Raw genomic sequence first — 10,106 nt, forward strand, 5'->3', positions numbered from 1 at the left:
CCAAGGTCACAGAGTAGGCAAGTGCAAGTGAGAAGCAGCATGGCCTAGTGGAAAAAGCAAGGGCCTGGGAGTCAGAGGACCTAAGTTCTAAACCCAACTTTGCCAAATGCTTGCGGTATGACCTTGGACAAGTCACTTAACTTCTATGTATCTCAATTCTTCTGTTCTCCCTCCTACTTAGACCGTGAGCTCCAAGCAGCACAGGGTCTGGGCCCAACCTAATTAACCTTTATCTATCCCAGTGGTTAGAACAACATATGACACATAGTAAGCATTTAACACATATAAAAAAAAAATTGGTGGAGTTGTGAGAGCCTCTGTCTCACAGGTCTGTGCTCTTTTGTACTAGGCAACACCTCCCTTGCTCCATTTAGACACTTTCAATAATCTGAGACCAGAGACATTTATTTATTTATTTATTTATTTATTTATTTATTTATTTATTTATTTATTTATCTGAAGTATCTGGTTGGGACAGCCCCAGGACCAAATCGGTCTGAATAAATGCTCTACAGTCCACTTCTTTTAGGCTGAGCAGATCCAGCTCCTCTGTGTAAACGCACTGAACTAAGTGTTGGTCGAAAAAGACAGCCGACACCATAGGCTCAGGATAGCTCAGGGACCACAAAGTAGCTTGGTAAAAAATTTTGGTATATCCAAATTTTCAATAGGGCCAGATGAATTTGTATAAACTCCTGGGCCGAGCAGTCCATGATAGGTTCTTATGAGAAAGGTTAGGAGTGTAAAGGGAAAAGATCAACCATACCTAAGCACAAAGGTGAATATCAAGGATGGCAACCATTGTGAGGTTCCTCCCAACATTTCAAGTTTTTAAGCTTCTTGTGGGCAGGTAATGTGTCTACCAACTCTGTTGTATTGAACTCTCCCAAATGTAGTACAGTGCTCCGCACAAAATAAACTCTCAGTCACTGTGATTGATAGATTGATTGATCTCCTTTCCACTGTCAGACCCAGAATATTGGGCTGGGTGGACTACAGGGGTAAACCTGATATAGTTCATGTTAATGAATGACCAAGTATTGAATGATGCATCTAAGGAGATAGGCATCACTCAACATGTTCACTGACAAAGTTTGATGAATATTCCTGCTCTCCCCAAGGAAGCAGTTGACTGCTCTGAATATGGAAACGGATCTTGCCCAGAAAACGACAGATCGTTTGGTATCCGGACTTCGATGTACCTGGTCATGTCTGGCGCCATCTTCATCACCATCTTTGGGAATCTTGCTATGATCATTTCCATTTCCTATTTCAAGCAGCTCCACTCACCCACCAATTTCCTGATCCTCTCCATGGCGACCACGGACTTCCTGCTGGGCTTGACCATCATGCCTTACAGCATGGTCCGATCTGTGGAAAACTGCTGGTACTTTGGACTCCCTTTTTGCAAAATCCATTACAGCTTTGATTTGATGCTCAGCATCACCTCTATCTTCCACCTCTGCTCTGTTGCCATCGATAGGTTCTATGCCATTTGTTATCCTCTGCGTTACTCTTCCAAAATGACCATTCCGGTGATTAAGCGCCTGCTGCTTCTCTGTTGGTCTGTGCCAGGAGCGTTTGCTTTCGGAGTGGTTCTGTCAGAGGCTTATGCGGCTGGAATAGAGGGCTATGACATTTTAGTTGCGTGTTCCAGTTCCTGTCCGGTTATGTTCAACAAGCTCTGGGGGACCACTTTATTTATGGCGGGCTTCTTTACTCCTGGTTCAGTAATGGTGGGAATTTATGGCAAAATATTTTCTGTGTCCCGGAAACATGCTAAGGCCATCAACAGTCTGCCTGAAAATACAAATCATCAACTGAAGAAAGACAGCAAAGCGGCTAAAACCTTGGGCATTGTCATGGGAGTTTTCCTCTTGTGCTGGTTTCCCTGCTTTTTCACAATTTTACTTGACCCATTTTTGAATTTTTCTACTCCGGCCATGTTGTTTGATGCTCTGGCATGGTTTGGCTATCTTAATTCCACTTGTAATCCTTTGATATATGGTTTCTTCTATCCTTGGTTTCGTCGAGCACTTAAATACATTGTCCTAGGCAAAATATTCAACCCAGGTTTCCATACGACTAATCTGTTCCTTCATAAAGAGTCTGAGTAGCACAGCTTTGCATTTGGAAAGGGATGATGTAAGCTCCTTTTGAGCAGGGAATGTCCCTACCAATGCTGTTGTATTGTACTCTCCCTAGCGCCTAATACAATGCTTGTCACATATTAAATGCTGAATAAATACCATTGATTGATGGACCAATTGATGATGCACCGCTTAGGATAGTTTTAGAAAGAAAGATAACTCTGATTTTTTCCTGAATCTGCATAAGGCAGATTTCCAACTGGGTGCTAGTCATTCAATCATTCATCCATTCGTATTTATTGAGAGCTTACTGTGTGCAGAACACTGTATTAAGCACTTGGAAGAGTTCAATATAGCAATAAGAAGACACATTCCCCACCCACAACAAGGTTATAGTCTAGAAGGAGAGAATGACATTAATATAAAAAAATGACAGATATGTACATAAATATTGTAGGGCTGGGAGGGGGAATAAATAAAGGGAGCAAGCAAGTCAGGGTGACGCAGAAGGGAGTGGGATAAGAGGAAAGAGGGGTTCAGTCAGGGAAGTCCTCTGGGAGGATATGTGCCTTCAATAAGGCTTTGAAGGGGGGAAGTAATTGCCTGTTGGATTTGAGGAGGGAGGGCATCCCAGGCCAGAGACAGGATGTGGGTGAGGAGTCATCGGTGAGATAGGTGAGAATCAGGCACAGTGAGAAGGTTAGCATTAGAGGAGCAAAGTGTGCAGGCTGGGTTGTAGTAGGAGAGTAGTGAAGTGAGGTAGGTGGGAGCTAGGTGAATGAGTGTTTTGATGCCAGTGGTAAAGAACTTTGGTTTGATGCAGAGGTAGATGGGCAATCACTGGAGGCTCTTGAGGAGTGGGGAAACATGTTCTGAATGTTTCTGTTGAAAAATGATCCAGCCAGCAGAGTGAAGTGTGGACTGGAGTGTGGAGAGACAGGTGGCTCGGTGGTCAGCAAGGAGGCTGATACAGTAATAACGGCGGGATACTGATATGAACTGGTCAGGGGAACACATACCCAAAACATTTTCTTTCTACCAAAAAAAAAAAATTGGCCCTGAGCTGACAACTTCAAGGTCTGAGAGACTCCAGGAGAAGAGGCTCCTCCATGGAATCAGTCTCAGAGACTAGAGTTCAGTGGGTTGGAGTCAGAGCAACTGTTTGATGGTGGCCAGGGGTGAGAGAACTTTAAATTGCACTGGCAAGTCCCCTCGAGGGAGAAAGGAGAGACAACTCAAAGTCATTAGAACCACTAGAGAGCAAACTGTCAATCAGATTACTGGGCCAATTTTCCATTCTCAATGAATGAGAGTCACAGAGACACAGGTAAATTCTGGGGAAAATCCTCACTCTGACATAAGGTTTTCCCAGTGCACATTTGATCTCAGTCATTTAATTCTGAATCCAGAAGTCCGGAGACAACAAGAGGCTGTTTTCTATTTCTTATTTCACCCATAACTGTGCAGATACCAATTTTCTCAGGGCTAGCTACAATAATTAATCTACCCTTGGCCTTATGTGAGCAATAATCTAGTGACATAAGTATAACAGTTGGAAGAAATGCATTTTCATGGCTAACAGTGCCATACAGTGCAGTACTGACAATGCTACTAGAATATTGAAATAGCATAGCATCAAAAAACAGGGGTAGGTGGGGAGGAGAAGCAGCATGGCACAGTGGATAGAGCATGGGCCTGGGAGTCAGAAGGTTGTGTGTTCTAATCCCAGATCTGCCATTTGTCTGCTGGGTGACCTTAGTCAAGTCACTTCACTTCTCTGTTACCTCATCTGTAAAGTGGGGAATGGGACTGTGAGCCTCATGTGGAACAGGGACTGTGTCCCACCCGGTTTGCTTGTGTCCACTCCAGGGTTTAGTATACTGCCTGGCACATGGTACGTGCTTAACAAATACCACAATTATTATTATTATTTTTATTATTATTAGATACTGGTGAAGCTGGAAACTTTTCAGAATTTTGGGGGATTATAAATCTTGTCCAGGTAACAAGAGATTCTTCTTTTATGAAGATGTGACTCCCTAATCAGCTCATAGCCGTGATATGTTTTAAGTGTTGTCCTTCAGTTCAAAGAGATTGTCAGGGTGACCACCAACACCATCCATATAATCTCAGTGTTAGCAAGTGGCTTCCTTGCCCAGACAATGGCTGTACCAGGAGAAGGGGGACACATATAATTTTAAAGTGAGACGAAAAGTCACCTCAAGTGAACTGGGTTTGGCCAGCAGTGTCTCCCTGTAAGGAAAATCAGAGAGAGAAGAGTCTGGGAGAGGTCTTCTTGAATGTACTTGGATCTGTCCTCTTTGGGCATTTGGTACTCCCTCAGGCCCATAACACATATACTATCTGTAATTTATTTGTTTATAGTAATGTCTGCCTCCTTCGCTCTACACTGTAAGCCCATTGTGGGCAGGGAATGTGTCTACTAATTCTGCTGTATTCTTCCAAGTGCTTAGTGCAGTGTTCTGTACACAGTAAGTGCTCAATAAAAATCATTGATTGACTGATTGGATGGAATTGCTATAACAATAGTAATAATAATTGTGATATTTGTTAAGCACCTACTGTGCGTCAGGCACTGTCCTGAGCGCTGGGGTAGATACAAGGAAATTGGGTTGGACACAGTCCCTGTCCCACATGGGGCTCCTAGTCTCAATCCCCATTTTACAGATGAGGGAACTGAGGCACAGAGAAGTGAAGTGGTTTGCCCAAGGTCTTCCAGCAGCCAAGTGGCACCCCTGTGACAAGTTGTGTCCTCTAGTGCTAACCTTCTCACTGTGTCTCAGTCATGCCTGTCTCACCGCCGACCCCTAGCCCACTTCCTGCCTCTGGCCTGGAACGCCCTACCCACTCAGATCCAACAGACAATTACTCTCCCCTCCTTCAAAGCCTTATAGAAGTCATATCTCCTCCAACAGGACTTTCCAGACTAAGGCCCGCTTTTCCTCATCTTCCGCTCCCTTCTGCCTCACCCTGATTTACTCCCTTTGCTCTTCCCCACTCCCAGCCCCAAAGTACTTATGTGCATATCGGTCATTTTATTTATTTGTATTGATGTCTGTCTCCCCCACTCTAGACTGTAAGCCCGTTATGGGCAGGGACTGTGACTGTTTACTGTTGTATTGTACTCTCCCAAAAGCTTAGTACAGTGCTCTGCACCCAGTAAGCGTTCAATAAATATGTTTGGATGAATGAATGAATCACAGTGAAAACTAGACCAAAAGCAAGGGTTCTTCTCGTCTGAGGAAAGGGGGAACTGGTCTCCTAGCACCCTTACAAGCTGGAGGACAGTTCTGGGATGGGTAACATAAAACACACACTCCTTGGGGAGAGTTGCTGTATGTGGACCACTGATCTGGAATGCGCAGAGTGACTCCCCTAAACTAGTACGGCCTGGTGGAGCGCCTCTGCACCAACAGCACGGATCCAGAGCCACCTAGAGAAGAGCTGCAGGTGAATAATCTCTTAATCCGGGTGTCACCCATCGCTGGAGACAGGTTCTTTCGGAATCGGCTTGGCGAGAGAGAGAGAGAGAGAGAGAGAGGCCGGGGATGGAAAACCTGAGTTTTGTATAGAATTTATTTCGCGGGGCGAACTGAATTAATTATTTAGACGTGACATTCGGCCTTCCCTTTTGGGGGAAATATGGTGTTAAAGCTTCCCCTTTGGGAGGAATATGGTGGTAGAGCTTCCCTAACGGGAGGAATACACTGGTATGTTACTCGCGTGTGGGCAGACACCAGGGCCCACCCAGGCAGAGTTCGCTTATGGTTTACTCACAACGTGGTGAGGTGGCTAGTTTCCACCATGTGCGCACCCACTCAGGAGGAACCCACTTAGGCGTTAAACCCACTCGCACGTTAAAACCCACTTATGCATTAGACCCACTTGTACGTTAATACCCACTTATGTGTTAAGTTCGCGTATGCGCTACTTGCACGTGGTGAGGCGGCTAGTTCTCACCATATTCACGTCCCACTGGGGAGGCACCCACTTAGACATCAAATCCATTTAAACGTTACATACCCATGATGAAGCAGCTGGCTTCCAACCACACAAGCGCTCAGCAGGATGGGACACTCACCCATCCCACGGCTCCTCACTCGGTGCAGGCAGAGCAGCCTTCTCACGATCTGGACAGAGGTGACCTGCAGCCGGCTGCTGCAAGTCCAGTTCCTCTGCACAGAAGGTTAGAGGCGGCAGGTATATTTATCACCTGTGCCCTTAGGCCATTCCGGCTTCTGGCCTCAGTTTAGCCAATCTCTGCCCTTCCCCCTCCTGCATTCCTAATTTGATTGGCACGGGAGCGAGGGGCACCTTCTGTATTCCCACCTTGGGCTGTCAATCTGGCAGTTTGGGTTGTGGGGGGTGGTGTCCCACCCTCACTTCCAAGTTCTGCCTGCTGGCTCAGGAGGTCATGAGATAATAACGTTGGTATTTGTTAAGCGCTTACTATGTGCAGAGCACTGTTCTAAGCTCTGGGGTAGATACAGGGTAATCAGGTTGTCCCACGTGAGGCTCACAGTTAATCCCCATTTTACAGATGAGGTAACTGAGGCACAGAGAAGTTAAGTGACTTGCCCACGGTCACCCAGCTGACAAGTGGCGGAGCCGGGATTCGAACCCATGACCTCTGGCTCCCAAGCCCAGGCTCTTTTCACTGAGCCACGCTGCTTCTCGTTTGACCTTGAGATGGTTGGTACCCCAGGGTCACCTTGGGACACCGGGATAGCCCCTTCCACCTCAAGACAGGCGACAAGATGGCACCATGGCAGAAAGTCTGCCTTTTCCTTAAGTGGCCTGTGAGGAAGAGAGCAAATTTTCCATTTGAAAGGGAGGCATTATACTTCAAATGCAAGTAGCTGTTGGGTACCTGCCAGGATCTCTAGCACCTTAATCAATCACTGGAGTTGATGCAATCAGTCAATCACTCAATCGATGGTATTTTTTGAATGATTACTGTGGGCGGAGCACTGTCCTAGGCTCTTGGGAGAGTACATTATAGCAGAGTTGGTAGATACGTTCCCTGCCTACGGGGAGTTTTTGAGTACTTACACTGTGCAGAACACCATACTAAGCGTGTGGAAAAGTACAATACAATAGAATTAGAATCGGATTGGCCAGCTTTACCCCCAAGGAGCTTGACAATCAGTGACTGTGAGCTTCTTGAGGGCAGAGATCGTGCCTACCGACTGTATTGTGTTGTACTCTCCCAGCGGCTTAGTACGGTGGTCTGCACTCAATTAAGACAGCTGGTTGACTGATTCCTTTGTACATGGTAAGTGTTCAGTGAAAAGTATAGATTGAATGACTGACTGATTGAATCTAGGTGCCTCCCAGAATCTCTCAGGCAACCAGATGAAAACTCAGATCAACAACAGCAAAATGTCTTCACGCAAAGCCCTCTAGGGCATATAGAGGATTGACCAAAGAGTGTTAGCATCAGTTCTAACTTTTCCTCCCAGAATGCCTGGGAAGTAGAAAAAGCAGGGCACTGTCATCCCCATTTATCATACAGGGAAACAATCCAGAAAGGTTCAGCGACCTGCTCCTCATCATGCACTGAGCCAGTGACAGAGCCAGGACTACAATCCATTGTTCTTGGCTCCCTCTTCTCTACTGACTGAGCCACAGTGCCTAACAATAATACAGTTCAGATCTCAATAGAGCAGACTAATAATATTTATCATGCTATTCCTAGATCTTCCAGAGACTTCTTCTTTGGGAAGAGAGTAATTGGTCCTTAAAGAATTTCCCAGCTAGCTCAGTTGCTTAAATTTCTCTTAGATTGTGAGCCCCAGGTTCTCTTATGACTATCTCCAATCAGATTATTCTATATCCAATTTAGCACAGAGTTGTTGTCAAAGACATTTAAGACATATCTGATTCATGGCAACTTTTTGGACATATTTTCTCCAGAAAGTCTTATCTTCATCTGTAGTCTTTCTAGTATATATATATAGCCACAGAATTTTCTTGGTAAAAAACCACAGAACTGGTTTACTATTACCTTCTTCTGCGCAGTAAAAACCTGAGTTTCTGCCATTGTCTTTGAACAATATTTTGATCACTTGATCATCCCCTTCCCTAGGCCGCTGCTTCCTGGGAGAGGTGAATCAACTTTGTCCTATGCATTGGCTTAGACCTTTCCATTTTGGGTGACCCTGGAGAAAGAGTGTCTCTTAGTGACGAAGCACTAAGTTTAATCAATGTATGTAAACTCTCCTGCCACGATAAGTTGTTGATTTATAGGAGAAAGCACAGAGTAAGCACTCAATACATGACATCATCACACTTAAAGTTTCAGTTTCTCTGCTTATCCATCTGGCATGGTTGTGAAGCAGTTTCACTTTCCATTTCCCTGACTTTTCCAAGGGGAATGGTGAGTCAGATGGCATTGTATTTCTAAATATAGGCCTGAGCCACCCAGAGAAACTGACCCACAGCACTGACCAACTTTGAGAGTCACAGACCTCAAGAGAAAAACAACTGGAAGAGAATAAGTGAGAATGGCGGATAAACAGAAGCCATGAAATAATATCCCCTTCTCTACTTCTTAATCAGTCAATCAATGATATTACTGAGGGATTACTGTGTGCAGAGCTCTGTACTAAGCACTTCATGCAGGGCAATTGCTCTGCAGATTGACATGGATGAAAATTAGAAATGACCCTTAATAATAGTGATAATAATAATAATCATAATAATTGTGGTATTTGTTAATGCTTACTATGTGCCAAGTACTGTTATTAAGCCCTGGGCTGGGTAAGAGCAAATCGGGTTGAACACAATCCCTGTCCCACATGGGGCTCACCAGCTCAATCCCCATTTTACAGCTGAGGTAACTGAGGCACAGAGAAGTGAAGTAACATGCCCAAGACCACACAGCAGACATGTAGCATAGCTGGGATTAGAACCCGTGACCTTCTGATTCCCAGGTCTGTGCTCTATCCACTACGTCATGCTGCTTGGCCCTTGGGACTCAAGGGATTCACAAAGAAAAAAGTTGGGACGGTATGTGAGGGACACATGAGAAATACTGAAATAGTCAAAATCACAAAAAAAAAAACTACAGATGAAGCACAGTGAATATAATAAAAGCAGTTAAACCTGAATTAAAAGGTGGGAGGGTTGCCGAGTCCAACCGTTCCCCAAATCCTAGCCACACCAAAATCAACCCCAACATTCCAAAGGTTGGGAAGACAAGCTGTCACATGTCCTCAGCCTGTTGTGTTGGAACAAAGAAGCAGCCCGCTGGCTGACCTTCCCCCCATCCCCTCGCCCCCATTAAGTGTCCCCGTCTCGTTGAGATGCCTTTGACTGGAAAGTGGAATATGCTGTGTTAGGGATGCCTCGGCACCAGCGGGCTGTGGACCTGCTCATGTTGATTCCATGTGAACTTTGGAAAAGATCATCTTGTTACATTTAAATATTTGAATACCGATGCTTCCTAATGAGCTGGAGTATTCTCTATCTTGAATGACAAATCTTGAAGGGCAAGCTGTAATTGTTTACATAGCTTTTGTAAGAATGAGCGAATCACCCTAATCTAGATGTTCAATTTCAGTATCAGGCTCAGATAATGGATAGAAAAATGCCTGAATACAGAGGGTGACCTCATGAGAAGCAGTGGGCCTGGGAGTCAAGGGTCTCAGCGACTTGCCTGTTGTGTGATTTGGAGTCACTTTACTCCTCAGGGCCTCAGTTTCTTCATCTGTAAAATGAGGATTCAATTCCCCCCTCCTATTTGGACTGCAAGCCTTGTGTGGGTTTGTAATGAATGTGCCTGCTACATAATAAACACTTAACAAATAAGTATTATTATCATTAATATTCTCATTAATATCCATTTGCATGTTATGATCTTGTTATTACATTCTGATAAAGCCAAGCTTGCACCGGCAGCTGGAGAGCTACTGTCTGGGAAGAACTAGACTGTCAGCCCATTGTTGGGTAGGGATTATCTCTATTTGTTGCTGAATTGTACTTTTCAAGCGC

General features: G+C 44.9%; 1 protein-coding gene across 1 annotated transcript; it reads left to right on the top strand.

The window, feature by feature from the left end:
• The first annotated feature begins 1,181 nt into the window (after nucleotides 1-1,181).
• LOC100073848 (trace amine-associated receptor 2) lies at nucleotides 1,182-2,117 on the top strand. The gene has a single exon (XM_001506568.3). It carries the CDS (start codon nucleotides 1,197-1,199, stop codon nucleotides 2,115-2,117), a length of 921 nt encoding a protein of 306 aa, XP_001506618.3. The 5' UTR covers nucleotides 1,182-1,196.
• Nucleotides 2,118-10,106: the final 7,989 nt, after the last annotated feature.

The sequence above is a fragment of the Ornithorhynchus anatinus genome, chromosome 2, assembly GCF_004115215.2.
Source record: "Ornithorhynchus anatinus isolate Pmale09 chromosome 2, mOrnAna1.pri.v4, whole genome shotgun sequence".
In the NCBI taxonomy this organism is placed as follows: Eukaryota; Metazoa; Chordata; class Mammalia; order Monotremata; family Ornithorhynchidae; genus Ornithorhynchus; species Ornithorhynchus anatinus.

Bases quoted from the DNA above. Each gene is read 5' to 3' on its own strand.
- LOC100073848 (XM_001506568.3), top strand. From the start codon at position 1,197: ATGTACCTGGTCATGTCTGGCGCCATCTTCATCACCATCTTTGGGAAT.